Here is a 23,289-nt window from a genome sequence, read left to right as displayed (position 1 = left end):
TTTTGTATCCAATTATTTCAGCCATGTGTCATTAAAATGCAAGTTGCTTATGGATTCTGCTAATTTCTTGACCTCCACAGGGATACAACCAATGAGACAATTGCTCGTGTTGACTACAAAGTGCAGAAGGGAAATCCTGATAGCCCAAGCTCTTTCCTTTCTGACATACTGAAACTCTGTGGTATGCATCACATAGCATCGTCATCGCAAAACTCATAACTTGCCTAGTTTACTGTTCTATCTATACCTCTTTACTAGGCATGTAGGTCTATTCAAGATGACCCAGTAATAAAATGTCACACCTTTCAATTCAGATTCGCTTTTTGCAGATGTCATAAGTAGCATTTTATATGTATAAGTATTTCTGAAATATGTTTGTGTTGAAGACTGACTGAAGTTCAGTTTGTAATTAATAAGTCATTGTTGCAACCCCTGGTCTGGTAGCTCCCTCAACAACCAACAGCACGATGGCAGCAACTCTAACAAGCCCGATCATCAATGCAACTACTGTCACCACAGCTGCCACCATGTATGTTTTGATTTTCAAAACTTTGAGAAATTTTAGCTTCAAATCTTCACTTTGTGGTTGTTGTTATTTGACAAAACAAATTGACCACCTTGGATGTCATGGATTCTCTTACTCTCTTTCTTCCAGTATGGGATCTGCACTGATCTACATTCAGTTGGAAATTAATACTACAGGACCAGTCCCCAATGATCAAGACATTCTAAGCGCAGCCAAATCTCTCCCAAATCCACTGGTTTTATCCAACATGAACAATTTGACTCAGCCTCAGAAAATCCAGGAAATCACTGTGGCAAGTGAGTTTCCCACAGGCCTTATCTGATTCTGAAGTGAACTCACTCAGTCCACTTTCTTCTTTGCCAGTAGTACAGTTCATGTAATGATTTGGAAACAATTTTTAGCATTTCTTCACTTGTGATGCACTAAGCAGTTGAATGGCTTGTCCCGAGTATTTGCGATAGATTCATGATACTCATATCGATTCACAGGAAAAGACATTAGCTTTATATTTTTTTACTTTTTCAAAACACAGACAAACTGACCAGGGTGAGATATGCATAGCAAATCAAAATATCATATGCCTGGATTGATATTAGAAAAGTGGTCAGAGGTATCTTTAGCAGAAGTACATTCCATTTCTCTTACTTTATCTCTCTCATCACATGCAGATATGTCCAACAATTCCTTTGTCATCAACTTCGGATTCCAGATATACAACATGACCATGTCAAAGGATGTCGACCTCAGGAATGAAACTCATGACCTGATTCAGGAGTGTGTCAATAAATTGGTAAGAGTACCCATTATTATTATTAGAATTATCACTGAATGCAGGGCTTTCTTGTGGCTCTCATCTGGTTTATGGTGGCCAGTAGTTCTTCTGTTAAGGAAAGTGGTTACTTGTTAGCAAACCAGTTGGCTGGAGGAACCATGGAAACATGATTGTGTTGTTGTTTGTACCAGTCAGTAGAAGAATGTAGCTGTAACTGCACTCAACTTTGGAGACAGTCAGTGATCTACTGAGAAAATGGTTGGGCCACATCGAGTTGATCTGTGACTTTTACTTGTCTCCCCTCTGTCATTCACACTCCAGCTGAACGCGATACTAACAGATCCATCAGCACCGCCTGCGGTCTTCCCTCCAACAAACTTCACGTGAGTCATGACCCTATTATTGCTATTTACACCAAAGTGAGAAAAGCTTCTTAAGGTAAATCATGAAACTAGCGTATGACAGTTTCCTTTGGAATATTTTGTATCCAATTATTTCAGCCATGTGTCATTAAAATGCAAGTTGCTTATGGATTCTGCTGATTTCTTGACCTCCACAGGGATACAACCAATGAGACAATTGCTCGTGTTGACTACAAAGTGCAGAAGGGAAATCCTGATAGCCCAAGCTCTTTCCTTTCTGACATACTGAAACTCTGTGGTATGCATCACATAGCATCGTCATCGCAAAACTCAAAACCTGCCTAGTTTACTGTGCTACTAATACCTATTTACTAGGCATGTAGGCTTATTCATGATAGTAACGTAACATAGCTTTCAATTCAGCTTACCTCTTTTGCAGCTGTCACAGGTAACATTTAATACCTCTAGGTATCAGAACATGTTTGTGTTGAAAACTGACTGAAGTTCATTTTTTCATTAACGAATCATTGTTGCAACCCCTGGTCTGGTAGCTCCCTCAACAACCAACAGCACGATGGCAGCAACTCTAACAAGCCCGATCATCAATGCAACCAGTGTCACCACAGCTGCCACCACGTATGTTTTGACTTTCAAAACTTTGAGAAATTTTAGCTTCAAATCTTCACTTTGTGGTTGTTGTTATTTGACAAAACAAATTGACCACCTTGGATGTCATGGATTCTCTTACTCTCTTTCTTCCAGTATGGGATCTGCACTGATCTACATTCAGTTGGAAATTAATACTACAGGACCAGTCCCCAATGATCAAGACATTCTAAGCATAGCCAAATCTCTCCCAAATCCACTGGTTTTATCCAACATGAACAATTTGACTCAGCCTCAGAAAATCCAGGAAATCACTGTGGCAAGTGAGTTTCCCACAGGCCTTATCTGATTCTGAAGTGAACTCACTCAGTCCACTTTCTTCTTTGCCAATAGTACAGTTCATGTAATGATTTGGAAACAATTTTTAGCATTTCTTCACTTGTGATGCACTAAGCAGTTGAATGGCTTGTCCCGAGTATTTGCGATAGATTCATGATACTAATATCGATTCACAGGAAAAGACATTAGCTTTATATTTTTTTACTTTTTCAAAACACAGACAAACTGACCAGGGTGAGATATGCATAGCAAATCAAAATATCATATGCCTGGATTGATATTAGAAAAGTGGTCAGAGGTATCTTTAGCAGAAGTACATTCCATTTCTCTTACTTTCTCTCTCTCATCACATGCAGATATGTCCAACAATTCCTTTGTCATCAACTTCGGATTCCAGATATACAACATGACCATGTCAAAGGATGTCGACCTCAGGAATGAAACTCATGACCTGATTCAGGAGTGTGTCAATAAATTGGTAAGAGTACCCATTATTATTATTAGAATTATCACTGAATGCAGGGCTTTCTTGTGGCTCTCATCTGGTTTATGGTGGCCAGTAGTTCTTCTGTTAAGGAAAGTGGTTACTTGTTAGCAAACCAGTTGGCTGGAGGAACCATGGAAACATGATTGTGTTGTTGTTTGTACCAGTCAGTAGAAGAATGTAGCTGTAACTGCACTCAACTTTGGAGACAGTCAGTGATCTACTGAGAAAATGGTTGGGCCACATCGAGTTGATCTGTGACTTTTACTTGTCTCCCCTCTGTCATTCACACTCCAGCTGAACGCGATACTAACAGATCCATCAGCACTGCCTGCGGTCTTCCCTTCAGCAAACTTCACGTGAGTCATGACCCTATTATTGCTATTTACACCAAAGTGAGAAAAGCTTCTTAAGGTAAATCATGAAACTAGTGTATGACAGTTTCCTTTGGAATATTTTGTATCCAATTATTTCAGCCATGTGTCATTAAAATGCAAGTTGCTTATGGATTCTGCTAATTTCTTGACCTCCACAGGGATACAACCAATGAGACAATTGCTCGTGTTGACTACAAAGTGCAGAAGGGAAATCCTGATAGCCCAAGCTCTTTCCTTTCTGACATACTGAAACTCTGTGGTATGCATCACATAGCATCGTCATCGCAAAACTCATAACTTGCCTAGTTTACTGTTCTATCTATACCTCTTTACTAGGCATGTAGGTCTATTCAAGATGACCCAGTAATAAAATGTCACACCTTTCAATTCAGATTCGCTTTTTGCAGATGTCATAAGTAGCATTTTATATGTATAAGTATTTCTGAAATATGTTTGTGTTGAAGACTGACTGAAGTTCAGTTTGTAATTAATAAGTCATTGTTGCAACCCCTGGTCTGGTAGCTCCCTCAACAACCAACAGCACGATGGCAGCAACTCTAACAAGCCCGATCATCAATGCAACTACTGTCACCACAGCTGCCACCATGTATGTTTTGATTTTCAAAACTTTGAGAAATTTTAGCTTCAAATCTTCACTTTGTGGTTGTTGTTATTTGACAAAACAAATTGACCACCTTGGATGTCATGGATTCTCTTACTCTCTTTCTTCCAGTATGGGATCTGCACTGATCTACATTCAGTTGGAAATTAATACTACAGGACCAGTCCCCAATGATCAAGACATTCTAAGCGCAGCCAAATCTCTCCCAAATCCACTGGTTTTATCCAACATGAACAATTTGACTCAGCCTCAGAAAATCCAGGAAATCACTGTGGCAAGTGAGTTTCCCACAGGCCTTATCTGATTCTGAAGTGAACTCACTCAGTCCACTTTCTTCTTTGCCAGTAGTACAGTTCATGTAATGATTTGGAAACAATTTTTAGCATTTCTTCACTTGTGATGCACTAAGCAGTTGAATGGCTTGTCCCGAGTATTTGCGATAGATTCATGATACTCATATCGATTCACAGGAAAAGACATTAGCTTTATATTTTTTTACTTTTTCAAAACACAGACAAACTGACCAGGGTGAGATATGCATAGCAAATCAAAATATCATATGCCTGGATTGATATTAGAAAAGTGGTCAGAGGTATCTTTAGCAGAAGTACATTCCATTTCTCTTACTTTATCTCTCTCATCACATGCAGATATGTCCAACAATTCCTTTGTCATCAACTTCGGATTCCAGATATACAACATGACCATGTCAAAGGATGTCGACCTCAGGAATGAAACTCATGACCTGATTCAGGAGTGTGTCAATAAATTGGTAAGAGTACCCATTATTATTATTAGAATTATCACTGAATGCAGGGCTTTCTTGTGGCTCTCATCTGGTTTATGGTGGCTAGTAGTTCTTCTGTTAAGGAAAGTGGTTACTTGTTAGCAAACCAGTTGGCTGGAGGAACCATGGAAACATGATTGTGTTGTTGTTTGTACCAGTCAGTAGAAGAATGTAGCTGTAACTGCACTCAACTTTGGAGACAGTCAGTGATCTACTGAGAAAATGGTTGGGCCACATCGAGTTGATCTGTGACTTTTACTTGTCTCCCCTCTGTCATTCACACTCCAGCTGAACGTGATACTAACAGATCCATCAGCACCGCCTGCGGTCTTCCCTCCAACAAACTTCACGTGAGTCATGACCCTATTATTGCTATTTACACCAAAGTGAGAAAAGCTTCTTAAGGTAAATCATGAAACTAGCGTATGACAGTTTCCTTTGGAATATTTTGTATCCAATTATTTCAGCCATGTGTCATTAAAATGCAAGTTGCTTATGGATTCTGCTGATTTCTTGACCTCCACAGGGATACAACCAATGAGACAATTGCTCGTGTTGACTACAAAGTGCAGAAGGGAAATCCTGATAGCCCAAGCTCTTTCCTTTCTGACATACTGAAACTCTGTGGTATGCATCACATAGCATCGTCATCGCAAAACTCAAAACCTGCCTAGTTTACTGTGCTACTAATACCTATTTACTAGGCATGTAGGCTTATTCATGATAGTAACGTAACATAGCTTTCAATTCAGCTTACCTCTTTTGCAGCTGTCACAGGTAACATTTAATACCTCTAGGTATCAGAACATGTTTGTGTTGAAAACTGACTGAAGTTCATTTTTTCATTAACGAATCATTGTTGCAACCCCTGGTCTGGTAGCTCCCTCAACAACCAACAGCACGATGGCAGCAACTCTAACAAGCCCGATCATCAATGCAACCAGTGTCACCACAGCTGCCACCACGTATGTTTTGACTTTCAAAACTTTGAGAAATTTTAGCTTCAAATCTTCACTTTGTGGTTGTTGTTATTTGACAAAACAAATTGACCACCTTGGATGTCATGGATTCTCTTACTCTCTTTCTTCCAGTATGGGATCTGCACTGATCTACATTCAGTTGGAAATTAATACTACAGGACCAGTCCCCAATGATCAAGACATTCTAAGCACAGCCAAATCTCTCCCAAATCCACTGGTTTTATCCAACATGAACAATTTGACTCAGCCTCAGAAAATCCAGGAAATCACTGTGGCAAGTGAGTTTCCCACAGGCCTTATCTGATTCTGAAGTGAACTCACTCAGTCCACTTTCTTCTTTGCCAATAGTACAGTTCATGTAATGATTTGGAAACAGTTTTTAGCATTTCTTCACTTCTGATGCACTAAGCAGTTGAATGGCTTGTCCCAAGTAGTTTGCGATAGATTCATGATACTCAACATATCGATTCACAGGAAAAGACATTAGCTTTATATTTTTTTACTTTCTTAAAACACAGACAAACTGACCAGGGTGAGACATGCATAGCAAATCAAAATATCATATGCCTGGATTGATATTAGAAAAGTGGTCAGAGGTATCTTTAGCAGACGTACATTCCATTTCTCTTACTTTATCTCTCTCATCACATGCAGATACGTCCAACAATTCCTTTGTCATCAACTTCGGATTCCAAATATACAACATGACCATGTCAAAGGATGTCGACCTCAGGAATGAAACTCATGACCTGATTCAGGAGTGTGTCAATAAATTGGTAAGAGTACTGATTATTATTGTTAGAATTATCACTGAATGCAGGGCTTTCTTGTGGCTCTCATCTGGTTTATGGTGGCCAGTAGTTCTTCTGTTAAGGAAAGTGGTTACTTGTTAGCAAACCAGTTGGCTGGAGGAACCATGGAAACATGATTGTGTTGTTGTTCGTACCAGTCAGTAGAAGAATGTAACTGTAACTGCACTCAACTTTGGAGACAGTCAGTGATCTACTGAGAAAATGGTTGGGCCACATCGAGTTGATCTGTGACTTTTACTTGTCTCCCCTCTGTCATTCACACTCCAGCTGAACGCGATACTAACAGATCCATCAGCACCGCCTGCGGTCTTCCCTCCAACAAACTTCACGTGAGTCATGACCCTATTATTGCTATTTACACCAAAGTGAGAAAAGCTTCTTAAGGTAAATCATGAAACTAGTGTATGACAGTTTCCTTTGGAATATTTTGTATCCAATTATTTCAGCCATGTGTCATTAAAATGCAAGTTGCTTATGGATTCTGCTGATTTCTTGACCTCCACAGGGATACAACTAATGATACAATTGCTCGTGTTGACTACAAAGTGCAGAAGGGAAATCCTGATAGCCCAAGCTCTTTCCTTTCTAACATCCTGAAACTCTGTGGTATGCATCACATAGCATCGTCATCGCAAAACTCATAACCTGCCTAGTTTACTGTGCTACTAATACCTATTTACTAGGCATGTAGGCTTATTCATGATAGTAACGTAACATAGCTTTCAATTCAGCTTACCTCTTTTGCAGCTGTCACAGGTAACATTTAATACCTCTAGGTATCAGAACATGTTTGTGTTGAAAACTGACTGAAGTTCATTTTTTCATTAACGAATCATTGTTGCAACCCCTGGTCTGGTAGCTCCCTCAACAACCAACAGCACGATGGCAGCAACTCTAACAAGCCCGATCATCAATGCAACCAGTGTCACCACAGCTGCCACCACGTATGTTTTGACTTTCAAAACTTTGAGAAATTTTAGCTTCAAATCTTCACTTTGTGGTTGTTGTTATTTGACAAAACAAATTGACCACCTTGGATGTCATGGATTCTCTTACTCTCTTTCTTCCAGTATGGGATCTGCACTGATCTACATTCAGTTGGAAATTAATACTACAGGACCAGTCCCCAATGATCAAGACATTCTAAGCATAGCCAAATCTCTCCCAAATCCACTGGTTTTATCCAACATGAACAATTTGACTCAGCCTCAGAAAATCCAGGAAATCACTGTGGCAAGTGAGTTTCCCACAGGCCTTATCTGATTCTGAAGTGAACTCACTCAGTCCACTTTCTTCTTTGCCAATAGTACAGTTCATGTAATGATTTGGAAACAATTTTTAGCATTTCTTCACTTGTGATGCACTAAGCAGTTGAATGGCTTGTCCCGAGTATTTGCGATAGATTCATGATACTAATATCGATTCACAGGAAAAGACATTAGCTTTATATTTTTTTACTTTTTCAAAACACAGACAAACTGACCAGGGTGAGATATGCATAGCAAATCAAAATATCATATGCCTGGATTGATATTAGAAAAGTGGTCAGAGGTATCTTAAGCAGAAGTACATTCCATTTCTCTTACTTTCTCTCTCTCATCACATGCAGATATGTCCAACAATTCCTTTGTCATCAACTTCGGATTCCAGATATACAACATGACCATGTCAAAGGATGTCGACCTCAGGAATGAAACTCATGACCTGATTCAGGAGTGTGTCAATAAATTGGTAAGAGTACCCATTATTATTATTAGAATTATCACTGAATGCAGGGCTTTCTTGTGGCTCTCATCTGGTTTATGGTGGCCAGTAGTTCTTCTGTTAAGGAAAGTGGTTACTTGTTAGCAAACCAGTTGGCTGGAGGAACCATGGAAACATGATTGTGTTGTTGTTTGTACCAGTCAGTAGAAGAATGTAGCTGTAACTGCACTCAACTTTGGAGACAGTCAGTGATCTACTGAGAAAATGGTTGGGCCACATCGAGTTGATCTGTGACTTTTACTTGTCTCCCCTCTGTCATTCACACTCCAGCTGAACGCGATACTAACAGATCCATCAGTACCACCTGTGGTCTTCCCTCCAACAAACTTCACGTGAGTCATGACCCTATTATTGCTATTTACACCAAAGTGAGAAAAGCTTCTTAAGGTAAATCATGAAACTAGCGTATGACAGTTTCCTTTGGAATATTTTGTATCCAATTATTTCAGCCATGTGTCATTAAAATGCAAGTTGCTTATGGATTCTGCTGATTTCTTGACCTCCACAGGGATACAACCAATGACGCAATTGCTCGTGTTGACTACAAAGTGCAGAAGGGAAATCCTGATAGCCCAAGCTCTTTCCTTTCTGACATACTGAAACTCTGTGGTATGCATCACATAGCATCGTCATCGCAAAACTCAAAACCTGCCTAGTTTACTGTGCTACTAATACCTATTTACTAGGCATGTAGGCTTATTCATGATAGTAACGTAACATAGCTTTCAATTCAGCTTACCTCTTTTGCAGCTGTCACAGGTAACATTTAATACCTCTAGGTATCAGAACATGTTTGTGTTGAAAACTGACTGAAGTTCATTTTTTCATTAACGAATCATTGTTGCAACCCCTGGTCTGGTAGCTCCCTCAACAACCAACAGCACGATGGCAGCAACTCTAACAAGCCCGATCATCAATGCAACCACTGTCACCACAGCTGCCACCACGTATGTTTTGACTTTCAAAACTTTGAGAAATTTTAGCTTCAAATCTTCACTTTGTGGTTGTTGTTATTTGACAAAACAAATTGACCACCTTGGATGTCATGGATTCTCTTACTCTCTTTCTTCCAGTATGGGATCTGCACTGATCTACATTCAGTTGGAAATTAATACTACAGGACCAGTCCCCAATGATCAAGACATTCTAAGCACAGCCAAATCTCTCCCAAATCCACTGGTTTTATCCAACATGAACAATTTGACTCAGCCTCAGAAAATCCAGGAAATCACTGTGGCAAGTGAGTTTCCCACAGGCCTTATCTGATTCTGAAGTGAACTCACTCAGTCCACTTTCTTCTTTGCCAATAGTACAGTTCATGTAATGATTTGGAAACAGTTTTTAGCATTTCTTCACTTCTGATGCACTAAGCAGTTGAATGGCTTGTCCCAAGTAGTTTGCGATAGATTCATGATACTCAACATATCGATTCACAGGAAAAGACATTAGCTTTATATTTTTTTACTTTCTTAAAACACAGACAAACTGACCAGGGTGAGACATGCATAGCAAATCAAAATATCATATGCCTGGATTGATATTAGAAAAGTGGTCAGAGGTATCTTAAGCAGACGTACATTCCATTTCTCTTACTTTATCTCTCTCATCACATGCAGATACGTCCAACAATTCCTTTGTCATCAACTTTGGATTCCAGATATACAACATGACCATGTCAAAGGATGTCGACCTCAGGAATGAAACTCATGACCTGATTCAGGAGTGTGTCAATAAATTGGTAAGAGTACTGATTATTATTGTTAGAATTATCACTGAATGCAGGTCTTTCTTGTGGCTCTCATCTGGTTTATGGTAGCCAGTAGTTCTTCTGTTAAGGAAAGTGGTTACTTGTTAGCAAACCAGTTGGCTGGAGGAACCATGGAAACATGATTGTGTTGTTGTTTGTACCAGTCAGTAGAAGAATGTAGCTGTAACTGCACTCAACTTTGGAGACAGTCAGTGATCTACTGAGAAAATGGTTGGGCCACATCGAGTTGATCTGTGACTTTTACTTGTCTCCCCTCTGTCATTCACACTCCAGCTGAACGCGATACTAACAGATCCATCAGCACCGCCTGCGGTCTTCCCTCCAGCAAACTTCACGTGAGTCATGACCCTATTATTGCTATTTACACCAAAGTGAGAAAAGCTTCTTAAGGTAAATCATGAAATTAGCGTATGACAGTTTCCTTTGGAATATTTTGTATCCAATTATTTCAGCCATGTGTCATTAAAATGCAAGTTGCTTATGGATTCTGCTGATTTCTTGACCTCCACAGGGATACAACCAATGAGACAATTGCTCGTGTTGACTACAAAGTGCAGAAGGGAAATCCTGATAGCCCAAGCTCTTTCCTTTCTGACATACTGAAACTCTGTGGTATGCATCACATAGCATCGTCATCGCAAAACTCAAAACCTGCCTAGTTTACTGTGCTACTAATACCTATTTACTAGGCATGTAGGCTTATTCATGATAGTAACGTAACATAGCTTTCAATTCAGCTTACCTCTTTTGCAGCTGTCACAGGTAACATTTAATACCTCTAGGTATCAGAACATGTTTGTGTTGAAAACTGACTGAAGTTCATTTTTTCATTAACGAATCATTGTTGCAACCCCTGGTCTGGTAGAACCCTCAACAACCAACAGCACGATGGCAGCAACTCTAACAAGCCCGATCATCAATGCAACCAGTGTCACCACAGCTGCCACCACGTATGTTTTGACTTTCAAAACTTTGAGAAATTTTAGCTTCAAATCTTCACTTTGTGATTGTTGTTATTTGACAAAACAAATTGACCACCTTGGATGTCATGGATTCTCTTACTCTCTTTCTTCCAGTATGGGATCTGCACTGATCTACATTCAGTTGGAAATTAATACTACAGGACCAGTCCCCAATGATCAAGACATTCTAAGCATAGCCAAATCTCTCCCAAATCCACTGGTTTTATCCAACATGAACAATTTGACTCAGCCTCAGAAAATCCAGGAAATCACTGTGGCAAGTGAGTTTCCCACAGGCCTTATCTGATTCTGAAGTGAACTCACTCAGTCCACTTTCTTCTTTGCCAATAGTACAGTTCATGTAATGATTTGGAAACAGTTTTTAGCATTTCTTCACTTCTGATGCACTAAGCAGTTGAATGGCTTGTCCCAAGTAGTTTGCGATAGATTCTTGATACTGAACATATCGATTCACAGGAAAAGACATTAGCTTTATATTTTTTTACTTTCTTAAAACACAGACAAACTGACCAGGGTGAGACATGCATAGCAAATCAAAATATCATATGCCTGGATTGATATTAGAAAAGTGGTCAGAGGTATCTTTAGCAGACGTACATTCCATTTCTCTTACTTTATCTCTCTCATCACATGCAGATACGTCCAACAATTCCTTTGTCATCAACTTCGGATTCCAAATATACAACATGACCATGTCAAAGGATGTCGACCTCAGGAATGAAACTCATGACCTGATTCAGGAGTGTGTCAATAAATTGGTAAGAGTACTGATTATTATTGTTAGAATTATCACTGAATGCAGGGCTTTCTTGTGGCTCTCATCTGGTTTATGGTGGCCAGTAGTTCTTCTGTTAAGGAAAGTGGTTACTTGTTAGCAAACCAGTTGGCTGGAGGAACCATGGAAACATGATTGTGTTGTTGTTTGTACCAGTCAGTAGAAGAATGTAACTGTAACTGCACTCAACTTTGGAGACAGTCAGTGATCTACTGAGAAAATGGTTGGGCCACATCGAGTTGATCTGTGACTTTTACTTGTCTCCCCTCTGTCATTCACACTCCAGCTGAACGCGATACTAACAGATCCATCAGCACCGCCTGCGGTCTTCCCTCCAGCAAACTTCACGTGAGTCATGACCCTATTATTGCTATTTACACCAAAGTGAGAAAAGCTTCTTAAGGTAAATCATGAAACTAGTGTATGACAGTTTCCTTTGGAATATTTTGTATCCAATTATTTCAGCCATGTGTCATTAAAATGCAAGTTGCTTATGGATTCTGCTGATTTCTTGACCTCCACAGGGATACAACTAATGATACAATTGCTCGTGTTGACTACAAAGTGCAGAAGGGAAATCCTGATAGCCCAAGCTCTTTCCTTTCTAACATCCTGAAACTCTGTGGTATGCATCACATAGCATCGTCATCGCAAAACTCATAACCTGCCTAGTTTACTGTGCTACTAATACCTATTTACTAGGCATGTAGGCTTATTCATGATAGTAACGTAACATAGCTTTCAATTCAGCTTACCTCTTTTGCAGCTGTCACAGGTAACATTTAATACCTCTAGGTATCAGAACATGTTTGTGTTGAAAACTGACTGAAGTTCATTTTTTCATTAATGAATCATTGTTGCAACCCCTGGTCTGGTAGCTCCCTCAACAACCAACAGCACGATGGCAGCAACTCTAACAAGCCCGATCATCAATGCAACCACTGTCACCACAGCTGCCACCACGTATGTTTTGACTTTCAAAACTTTGAGAAATTTTAGCTTCAAATCTTCACTTTGTGGTTGTTGTTATTTGACAAAACAAATTGACCACCTTGGATGTCATGGATTCTCTTACTCTCTTTCTTCCAGTATGGGATCTGCACTGATCTACATTCAGTTGGAAATTAATACTACAGGACCAGTCCCCAATGATCAAGACATTCTAAGCACAGCCAAATCTCTCCCAAATCCACTGGTTTTATCCAACATGAACAATTTGACTCAGCCTCAGAAAATCCAGGAAATCACTGTGGCAAGTGAGTTTCCCACAGGCCTTATCTGATTCTGAAGTGAACTCACTCAGTCCACTTTCTTCTTTGCCAATAGTACAGTTCATGTAATGATTTGGAAACAGTTTTTAGCATTTCTTCACTTCTGATGCACTAAGCAGTTGAATGGCTTGTCCCAAGTAGTTTGCGATAGATTCATGATACTCAACATATCGATTCACAGGAAAAGACATTAGCTTTATATTTTTTTACTTTCTTAAAACACAGACAAACTGACCAGGGTGAGACATGCATAGCAAATCAAAATATCATATGCCTGGATTGATATTAGAAAAGTGGTCAGAGGTATCTTTAGCAGACGTACATTCCATTTCTCTTACTTTATCTCTCTCATCACATGCAGATACGTCCAACAATTCCTTTGTCATCAACTTCGGATTCCAGATATACAACATGACCATGTCAAAGGATGTCGACCTCAGGAATGAAACTCATGACCTGATTCAGGAGTGTGTCAATAAATTGGTAAGAGTACCCATTATTATTATTAGAATTATCACTGAATGCAGGGCTTTCTTGTGGCTCTCATCTGGTTTATGGTGGCCAGTAGTTCTTCTGTTAAGGAAAGTGGTTACTTGTTAGCAAACCAGTTGGCTGAAGGAACCATGGAAACATGATTGTGTTGTTGTTTGTACCAGTCAGTAGAAGAATGTAGCTGTAACTGCACTCAACTTTGGAGACAGTCAGTGATCTACTGAGAAAATGGTTGGGCCACATCGAGTTGATCTGTGACTTTTACTTGTCTCCCCTCTGTCATTCACACTCCAGCTGAACGCGATACTAACAGATCCATCAGCACCGCCTGCGGTCTTCCCTCCAACAAACTTCACGTGAGTCATGACCCTATTATTGCTATTTACACCAAAGTGAGAAAAGCTTCTTAAGGTAAATCATGAAATTAGCGTATGACAGTTTCCTTTGGAATATTTTGTATCCAATTATTTCAGCCATGTGTCATTAAAATGCAAGTTGCTTATGGATTCTGCTGATTTCTTGACCTCCACAGGGATACAACCAATGAGACAATTGCTCGTGTTGACTACAAAGTGCAGAAGGGAAATCCTGATAGCCCAAGCTCTTTCCTTTCTGACATACTGAAACTCTGTGGTATGCATCACATAGCATCGTCATCGCAAAACTCAAAACCTGCCTAGTTTACTGTGCTACTAATACCTATTTACTAGGCATGTAGGCTTATTCATGATAGTAACGTAACATAGCTTTCAATTCAGCTTACCTCTTTTGCAGCTGTCACAGGTAACATTTAATACCTCTAGGTATCAGAACATGTTTGTGTTGAAAACTGACTGAAGTTCATTTTTTCATTAACGAATCATTGTTGCACCTCCGAACCAATAGGTCCTTCGATGACCAACAGCACGTTGACAACAACTTTACCCAACCCAACCACCACTATGACCATTGTTTCGAGACCTATGACCAATTTTACAACAGCTACGACTACGTATGTTCAGAATTCATGTTCAGTATTTTCAAAATTTAAAAATTTTAGCCTCAGGGCTTCCTCTCGTTGTGGTTGCTATTAGACAAGTCAGTAGCACGTTGGATGTCATGGTTTCTCCTCCTCTCTTTCTTCCAGTTTGGGATCTGCACTGATCTTCATTCGGCTGGTTTTCATAACGCAATCTTTAGCCCCCAGTCAGAGCGCCATTCTCACTATAGTTGATAAATTTCTGTCACCACGACTGAAATTTGCTTCTAAAAGTCCACGTGATCCCGTCAGCATCCAGAATGCAGTGTTTGAACGTGAGCTCCATGCTCTTTTTCTCTCTCTTTTTGCCCTATTACAGATCATTTGAATATAGTTTAATAGATTTATAGTTTTTGTCTTTTTATTCTATATATTTCTGAGTTACTTCACTAATAAATGCTAGATATGAGCAGTTCTTTTCCTGGACTGAAATTTCACATGTATCAATATTATAACAGTTAAACTGTTTTTACTGCCACGCATAGAAACAATTTATAAAATATGTAACATAAGATATTATATCCTGAATAATGCGTGAGTGTGCCCTGTGATTGGTTGATGCTCTGTGTTAGGTTGTTCTCTGTCTTGCGCCCACAGTTTATGGGATATGCTATGGTCCCCTCGCGACCCTAAATTTGTGAAGCGAGTTAAAAATTGGGTGGATGGATGGATATTTTATTCCTAAATTTTCTGTTCAAATGAGAATACAAGTTGCCTTAATTAGATACTTATTCTGTTAATTAAATATTTTCAGCTATATCCAGCAATTCCTTTGGCATTAATTTCGAATTCAAGATACCTCAGGTGAACATGTCAGAAAATTACACACTCAGGAATGACACTTATGATGAGATCCAGACGTCTCTTGATAACCTGGTGAGAATCCTGATCATTATTTAGGGGATTATGGGTATTCCAGTGTTTTCTTGTTTATGGGATATGGATGCTTGGCTTTCTCCTTTATAATGAGTGTATGACTTTGCTAAATACAGCTGGATGCTATAGATGCAATTACAGCAGCCAAATGCAGATACATCTGCTGTACATCTCCACTCAGCTTGGGGACCAGTCACTAATCAGATGCCAATAAATCATATGTAGGTCATTTTAGTCAAGTTTGGTTCATCTGTGTCTTTTCTTCATTCTCTCTTGGATGCTCAAATCCCAGTTGAACGCAATACTAAAAAACCCAACAGCAAGCCACGTGAATTTTCCTAGAGCGTTATACACGTAAGTTGGTAAACCATAACTATCTGATAATTAAAAATGAAAAACAAAATTCCCAATCCAATTATTTGTATAATTTGTATTATTACTTTTCTTGTTTGTGTTTCACAGGAGCTTGCAGAATGAGAGTCTGATACTTGTTGACTTTAAGTATGTGTTCCGAGAGGGTGATATTAACAATCCCAGCTCTTTCCTTGCGGAGATCCTGAAAGCCTCTGGTATGTTTTAGACCACAGCATCACCACAGAAGTCCACAGTGAATGAATAAATGAACATTACATTTACACAGAGCACGCAAAGCATTTTACAGAACCAATGGGAGCATTTCAACCACCACCATTGTGTAGTACCCACCACACAGTAGCTAAGGTGGTGAAGGGGCAGAAAAGAATTCATCAGTTAGACGATTAGGAGGCCAGATTTGAAAGGGTCACAGTAGGTAATTTTAGCCTGAGCATCAGAGCTAAACGTGCTTATCTTCACATGGATTACCTAGTCTGAACTGCAGGTGATGTGGCTGCTGGAATATGGTGCCAACATTGCCAATTTCCTGGGTATTCCAGCTTGTCTTATTATGTCTTATAATTCAATCCAGTACAATTTACATGTTTTCCATCTCATAAAAATGTATCATCTCTAAACATAATTTAAATTTTCATACTTAGGTGAAGCTGATTTGTTTTTGGAAAAATAGTTTCAAACATGGAGTGGTTACTTATTGCTCTCTGAAAATCTGATTAAATTGCTCAAAATCATTTAATAGTAAGTGTATTTCTTTCAGGTTTGGCTGATAACAATGCAGCGATAACAATATATCCACCCGACCAAACTGAAAGCCTTTTGCTCACCAGTCCTGGGGCTAACATCACTCCTGTGGGAGGTGGCTTCCCAGCGTGGGCTTTGGCCATTATCATCCCATGTGCAATCTTTATCATTCCCGCCATGATTCTCCTTTGTGTAAGTTTTTATGTGCATTTAAACATTGTGAGTTCAATGTTGTGAATACTTTTCTATACTTGATGGGTGTAATAAATGACTGACATCGGTACCCTTCTATCCCTCCAGTGCCTGCTTGGCGGCTGCTGTGCGGCCCTTCAGAGATATTGGCGCAGAAGGCGTTTTTCCACTCTTCAGTACATACTACACAACAACTAGAGACAACGTGTATTATAGCCAAGGACTGATATAACTGGTACGCAAGTACACATTCGCCTTTAAACGTGATACGTGTGGCAATCGATTCATGTACATTAATCGATTGTCGCACGTATCGCTTTTAATTGACAGTTATGACACTCCCTGAATTATAATATAATTAATTAAGTCCATTATGCAAAAATTATTCAATGCATGTAACAGTGAGAATGATCTTTTTGGTGCTTTTTTGTCCTTAAATAATTGTATATAAGTTTGCCCTGCTATATTTTTCAATGTTATTCATTTTGTAAAAAATGAATTGTTGATCAGAATGATTCTGCACAGGACAACATAAATCTTTTGATTTCAATTGATTTGAAAAGATCATAGGAAATAATTTATGATGAATAAAATTTAATTGTGGTAAATTAATGAAATGTGTTACTTGTATTAATAATTAAGGAAGATGTGTGCTGCATAATATTGGACTATTTTTCTAAAATTTGAAACTGCAGTAATCTTTATGTATTACCTAAATATACGACTTTCTGTATCACAGAATGTAAACAAAAGACAATCAATCTGGAACACCATAAATGTCCATTTTATATAAATGCACCTTATTAATAATTGTTGGTTACTTTCTGTCTTGGTTTCATTTTAAAAGTAGTGTCTGCATGGCTGGCCGATGCGAGCACTTCACTATGTCAGTGTATTGTCAGTATATTGCAATTGTTAGCTAGGTGTTTGCATAATTTTGGCACAGTGTTATTACCTCAACAATTAAAGCATTGCTTTGTCTATTATTTAGGGTGTGTTCATGTAATTTTTATTGTAATATCTATTTGCTACTGTGGCATACTTATTTTTGAAAATTTTTGAACATTTTTAATTATCTTCTGTATCGTACGGTGTAACGTAAGAAGTCATTTGTGATTTTCTTCTGAGATCAAATGTTACTGCTGCCTAGATTGCTTTTAACTGTACACACATGAGCTGATATTGGCAATAAACTGTCCCACAGGCACAGTGGGGGGTACATAAAATCTGTATCATGTACCAGATGCTGAAGATGCTAAAACGAAACACTGGCAAACAAACAAAATGTTGTTATATTAGCATTTCAACTTCAAGGATTCAAAACCTTATTTGTCATTTGCTCAGGTACCCATGTACAGTGCAAGATATAGTATATGCACAGAGTAACATAGCAATAAATAGACATTGTAATAAATATAACTAAATGTAGACTGTCTGCCAATTTATGCATAAGTAGGGTTACCATATTTGGTGAGACGAAAAAGAACATAGAGTGGTGCAGTGGTTAGTACCACTGCCTCCTAGCAAGAAGGTCTTGGGTTCAATCCCTGGGTTGGGCGCAGGGCCTTTCTGTGTAAAGTTTGCATGCCTTCCCTTGCCCTGCCCCCCTGTTTGTGTGGATTTCTGCCAGGGGCTCCGGTTTTCTCCCCCAGTCTGAAAAGTGTGCGCCATAGGTTAATTGGCAAATCTAAGTTGGCCCTGTGAATGCGTGCACTCTATGGTGTGTTGGTTCCTGCCTGTACCCCTCATTCCTGGGATAGGCTGTGCCCCCCCCACACACACAACCCTGTTGGGGTTAAATGGTGATGGATGGAGGCAATGTCTGGAAATCAAGATATTAATGACCAGTCAGGTAGCACTTCTCTCATGAATAGAGCTTTCCCTAACTACCCTGTAAAACCACAATTCGTGTAAAAAAAAAATACATAAAAATTCTCTCTCTCTTTATTCTGACATTTAACAAATGCAAAAAATAGGGCATAGTTAAAGTTGCAGTCAACATTCATTATACTTTTTTGGTGCTTTTTACTTTGTTTCACAATTGTCTAGTGGAGCCTTTGCCATCCAGTTGTCTTACCTGATCGGTAATGTGAAGATGTTAGAAAATCTTCAGGGCAGACATGTCACTTATGAATTGATCCAGGACTCCATCAACGCACTAGTGAAAACAACAATTGTTTTATATGCAATTTGGGGTTTGACATGTGTCAATTTGTCATGTGGTTTTTCTTTGTTATTGAGCTTTGGATACTCCTATTTACTACTTATTGGGCTTTCATGTAGGGTTGTCTTATCTAAATCATTTTGTGATTTTCTTCATGAGTCTTCAAACCACAAATGAACTTAATGCTGCAAAAACCATGTACTAAACCTATGGTGTTTCCAGCAGTGAACTACACGTAAGTGTCAATTTTAACAAAAAAACAAAACGGCGTCATCCTTACAGCATTCTGGTAATAGGGGTCTGCAAGGAATAACATTCATTTTATATATTAGTCTGAAATTGAATTACACAACTTGAGTCCAGGAAAAGTTTTCAGATTTGTCATTTAAACACAAAGTAATAATTTGTTCCTTTTACTCTTTATTTATGATGAAATCTTCAGTTTTTAAAATGAACTAAAAAATTGTAACTTGTCCATTTCAATTAGGATCTTTATATTTGTATGATTTTTGTGTTTATTTGTAATAATTTTTTGTTTATAACAAACTTGAATCATTAAACACAATCATCTGATAGTTTATATGTACTTAGTAATATTGTAGGAAAACATTAGCCTGAGTTTGTGTAATAAAAATAGAATAGTGAATTGAGGTGATTCATCTTCAGTTTTATTTAACCCTCGGCCAATGTTAGCTTTCTGTTCCTATATCTTATGTCAGATGGGTCGATGCCGACCCATGTGTTAAATCAGCCATAAAATACCGTCAAAACAATTATTTATTATCCAATTTGTTTCTTATCTCTTGGTTACCTTGTTAGGCTTCCTTATCCATGAAAATATTGGTTTTAATATTTTTGGTGTGGCTTTCTGGACCTTTCATTTGACAGCATACCTCTTGTTTTCAATAAAAGAATAATGGTAAAATAAACCTCAAGAGAATTATATAAGTAAACTGAATTGGTCTTACCTTGCCTTACATGTATGGGAATGCCTTGCCTTGATTTAGTTTTAATTTATTTTGTTTAAATAGAAATTCCTGACAAAGTCAAAAAGCCTTGATGCAGTACACAAATCTATGTGGTGCTTTTATGCATTTTAAACTTAAAAACGGGTTGGTGCCAACCCGAACACCACAGGAATGTTAAATCTTCAGCGGAGTCAATGGAGGCTATGATCAAGGCTTTAGTTGGACTGTGGGAGGAATCTGAGTGTCTGGGTCCTTGATAAAACCTTATATCCAGGTCATTAATGATCTCTTGTGGTCATTGTACTGTGTTGCTGTGTATCTTTAGAGAATCTTTGGGTACTGCTGGTTTAACTTAATGTCAGACTGGTTTTTTGAACTTGACAATGAGCTCACTCTTCTCAAATGGCCTCCACAGTCACCAGATCTTAATGCAATAGAGCACTTATGGGATGTTGGGCAACGGGGGATCTGCATCACGATGGTGCAGCTGAAAAATCTGCAGCAACTGCCTCATATAATCACATCAACATGGACCAACATCTCTGAGAAATGTTTCAAGGACCTTATTCAATCTAAGCCACAAAGGCAGTTTTGAAGGCAAAAGGGGGTCCAACCCAGTACTAGCCAAGTGCACCTAATAAAGTGGCTAGTGAGCATGAGAATAAGCAGCATAACCTTTGATTCTAAAGGCAACTGGAAGCCAGTGTAAGAAGTGAAGGACTGGAATAATGTGCTTCTTCTTCTTGGTTCTAGATAATATTCTAGTAGCAGCATTTTAGATGAGCTGGAGCCGTCTAGGGGATTTTTTGGGAAGGACAGGACAGTGTACAAGACAGTGCTGCAGTCATTCAATCAGCTGGAGGTGAAGGCATGAATAACTATTTCAAGCTCATGCTTAGACATTAGGCCTCTTATTTCAGAGATGTTCCTAAGGTGATAAAGGAAGACTTAGTAATATCTGTAAGGACCTGTCATCAGGCCGTCATGGCGCCATTTGGCCAGCAGAGGTTGCTGGCCGTCCCATAATCACCTAATCGTCCCCAGCCCTGATGTGCTAATTCCTCGTATCTGTCTATAGATTGTAATTAGTAGTAGAATTAGAAAACTTTTCCTGTCATTATACCCCATATAAAGAAATTGCAGAGCAGCTACCTCTTCAGATACAATGAAGAATAAACATTAAGATACAATGAAAAACAGACATTCAATCAATTACATGGTAACTATTGAAAGTACTACAAATAAACACTACTGAATAAAAAATATATAAAGAACAGGAATGGCAGAGCTATTGGGTTCCAGCCTGATCTGAGAAAGAGTCCCGAGTAGCACAATGGGAGGAGGAACCCACATCATATCAGTAGCTGTCTGTAATGATTAGTTCATTGTGCATATCAGCACAGCAGACTAGGGCCCTGGTACATTGTGGGGAGGGGTTACGGAAGATGACCAGGTTTTTGGGGAGGTGGGGCACGGCGCTTTTTGGGGGAAATCTTGGGACTGGCAAAGAATGAGAAAAATAATCTGGTTCCACTTTCTCAGTCTTCTCTGGGACACCCAGGTCTGGGGATGTTGGGGAGGGAGAGAGGACAAGACCAAATCAGAAGAATCAGGTTGCAGAAACAAGTCATCACTGCTCTAAACATGGGCCTGGAGCTGAGCTGAGTCCTCCTGTACCTGATGTGGCCCTGACAGCAGCATGGCCTTGATGTTGTCATCCTGGGGCTTTGTGTTCAGACTGTACTAACAAGTCCGATAATGAGCTGAGTTGTGGCTTCGTGCAGTGAGTGTTGTGACTGCAGTGTGTGGACGTGTCCCTAAGCCTGAGAGACATCAATGCTGCTGCTGCTACGAGAACGACACTCAGGCTGAACTATGAGTGTGAGCTCATGCACATGGTCTGCGGTTTGCTTTCAGTTACAGTGTGGCAGTTTTGCTCAGCACATGTACTGTACTCAAGTAAATGTGCTTCATTACTGTCCACTTCTGGATACTGGATACTATGGATAAATATTATATTTAACCTACAGTATACTACACTGGGCTAAAGTAGTGATTTGCAATTTGTGTGGTGACCCCGCATTGGGGAGATAAGGTGCCATGACACTGCAGGGGGGGTACAGAGCTCAACAAATCCCAGGTTGAGAGTGTGCAGAAGAACCAGAGCATGTGAGCGGAGCAGAGCAATGAGAATTTCCACCCATCACACGTGTAGTGGAACGCTCCCCCCGTTCCCCCACTCACATCGACTACAGACCGCTCTTCTCATCAATTTTCAAACCGCTCCAATGAAATCTCGCTCCAAAATAGAAAACAATCTGCACTGTATCTTATAAATTTGTATATTTATGCTTTAATTTTAGCTTAGCAATTTTAGCTTTTAACTTAACAGTTTTATTACCATGTGAATAGACTGTAAGATTGGCAAACTACCCCAACGATTTTGATGTAGCTAATTTTAGGTTTGTAATGGAATAATATAAATTTGTCATAAGATTTCTTGTGCGTCATGCCAGATATGTGAGAGTTGGCAACCCTGCACAAGTGGAGCAAGACGGAGCAACAGATAACGTGACACTCCAGTTATTAAAATAATATGCCTCTCCGCTCATGCTCCTGCCCCGGCCAAAATCCTTCCATGCTTGCTACCACACGGCTCTGCTGACTTTACCTGACGTGCTCTGCTGACGTGCTCTGCTGACGTGCTCTGCTGACGTGCTCTGCGCGGAACCAAAGTTGAATATATGTTTTTGAATTGGGAGCAATAGCAAACATTGTCTTTGGGGGTTTTTTTTCTTTCAGACAGCGACACGAACATCAAGTAAACACATTGTGTTCCAAATTATTATGCAAATGTCATTATCTTGTGTTTTTCCTAAACAGTCAGTTTGAAGTGTCTTTATTTGTATTACAGTTGTCTTATAATATGAATGTTTTTAGAAGCCACTGACAGTGACAGTGACTGATTGTTCCAAATTATTCTGCAAAATGCAGTTTGGTAATATTCTTTGATAATGAACTTGAAACCAGAATTATCTGTATTTGCTGTATGAAGCAGCCCAAGACTAAACCTGGCAGCATACCTTGTGGACCCTGGTTAGGTGGAGCGGAATAGTTAATGTTACTTATTTGAAGGGCTCCACTTGTGGTCTCTCATCAGCCATAGCCATCTTGAGGGGGTCTCTGCTCCCCAATGGCCTTCTTTAATTGTTTGGGTTGCATGCCAATCTTCTGT

General features: G+C 39.3%; 1 protein-coding gene across 1 annotated transcript; it reads left to right on the top strand.

The window, feature by feature from the left end:
* The first annotated feature begins 64 nt into the window (after window positions 1-64).
* Window positions 65-18,816, top strand: LOC125720605 (uncharacterized). The gene is made up of 38 exons (XM_048996184.1): window positions 65-181; window positions 445-529; window positions 656-822; window positions 1,195-1,316; window positions 1,620-1,681; window positions 1,858-1,958; window positions 2,212-2,296; window positions 2,423-2,589; window positions 2,962-3,083; window positions 3,387-3,448; window positions 3,625-3,725; window positions 3,989-4,073; window positions 4,200-4,366; window positions 4,739-4,860; window positions 6,935-6,996; window positions 7,173-7,273; window positions 7,527-7,611; window positions 7,738-7,904; window positions 8,277-8,398; window positions 8,702-8,763; window positions 8,940-9,040; window positions 9,294-9,378; window positions 11,276-11,442; window positions 11,819-11,940; window positions 12,244-12,305; window positions 12,482-12,582; window positions 12,836-12,920; window positions 13,047-13,213; window positions 13,590-13,711; window positions 14,015-14,076; window positions 14,253-14,353; window positions 14,606-14,711; window positions 14,847-15,013; window positions 15,493-15,614; window positions 15,907-15,968; window positions 16,077-16,183; window positions 16,747-16,922; window positions 17,031-18,816. The coding sequence occupies exons 2-38, from the start codon at window positions 468-470 to the stop codon at window positions 17,118-17,120; spliced, it is 4,029 nt and encodes a 1,342-aa protein (XP_048852141.1). The 5' UTR covers window positions 65-181; window positions 445-467; the 3' UTR covers window positions 17,121-18,816.
* The last annotated feature ends 4,473 nt before the right edge of the window (window positions 18,817-23,289 follow it).

This window comes from Brienomyrus brachyistius, chromosome 25 (assembly GCF_023856365.1).
Source record: "Brienomyrus brachyistius isolate T26 chromosome 25, BBRACH_0.4, whole genome shotgun sequence".
NCBI classification, from domain to species: Eukaryota; Metazoa; Chordata; class Actinopteri; order Osteoglossiformes; family Mormyridae; genus Brienomyrus; species Brienomyrus brachyistius.
Note: the sequence above shows the minus strand (reverse complement) of the source record. Positions and strands in the feature narration are given on the sequence as shown.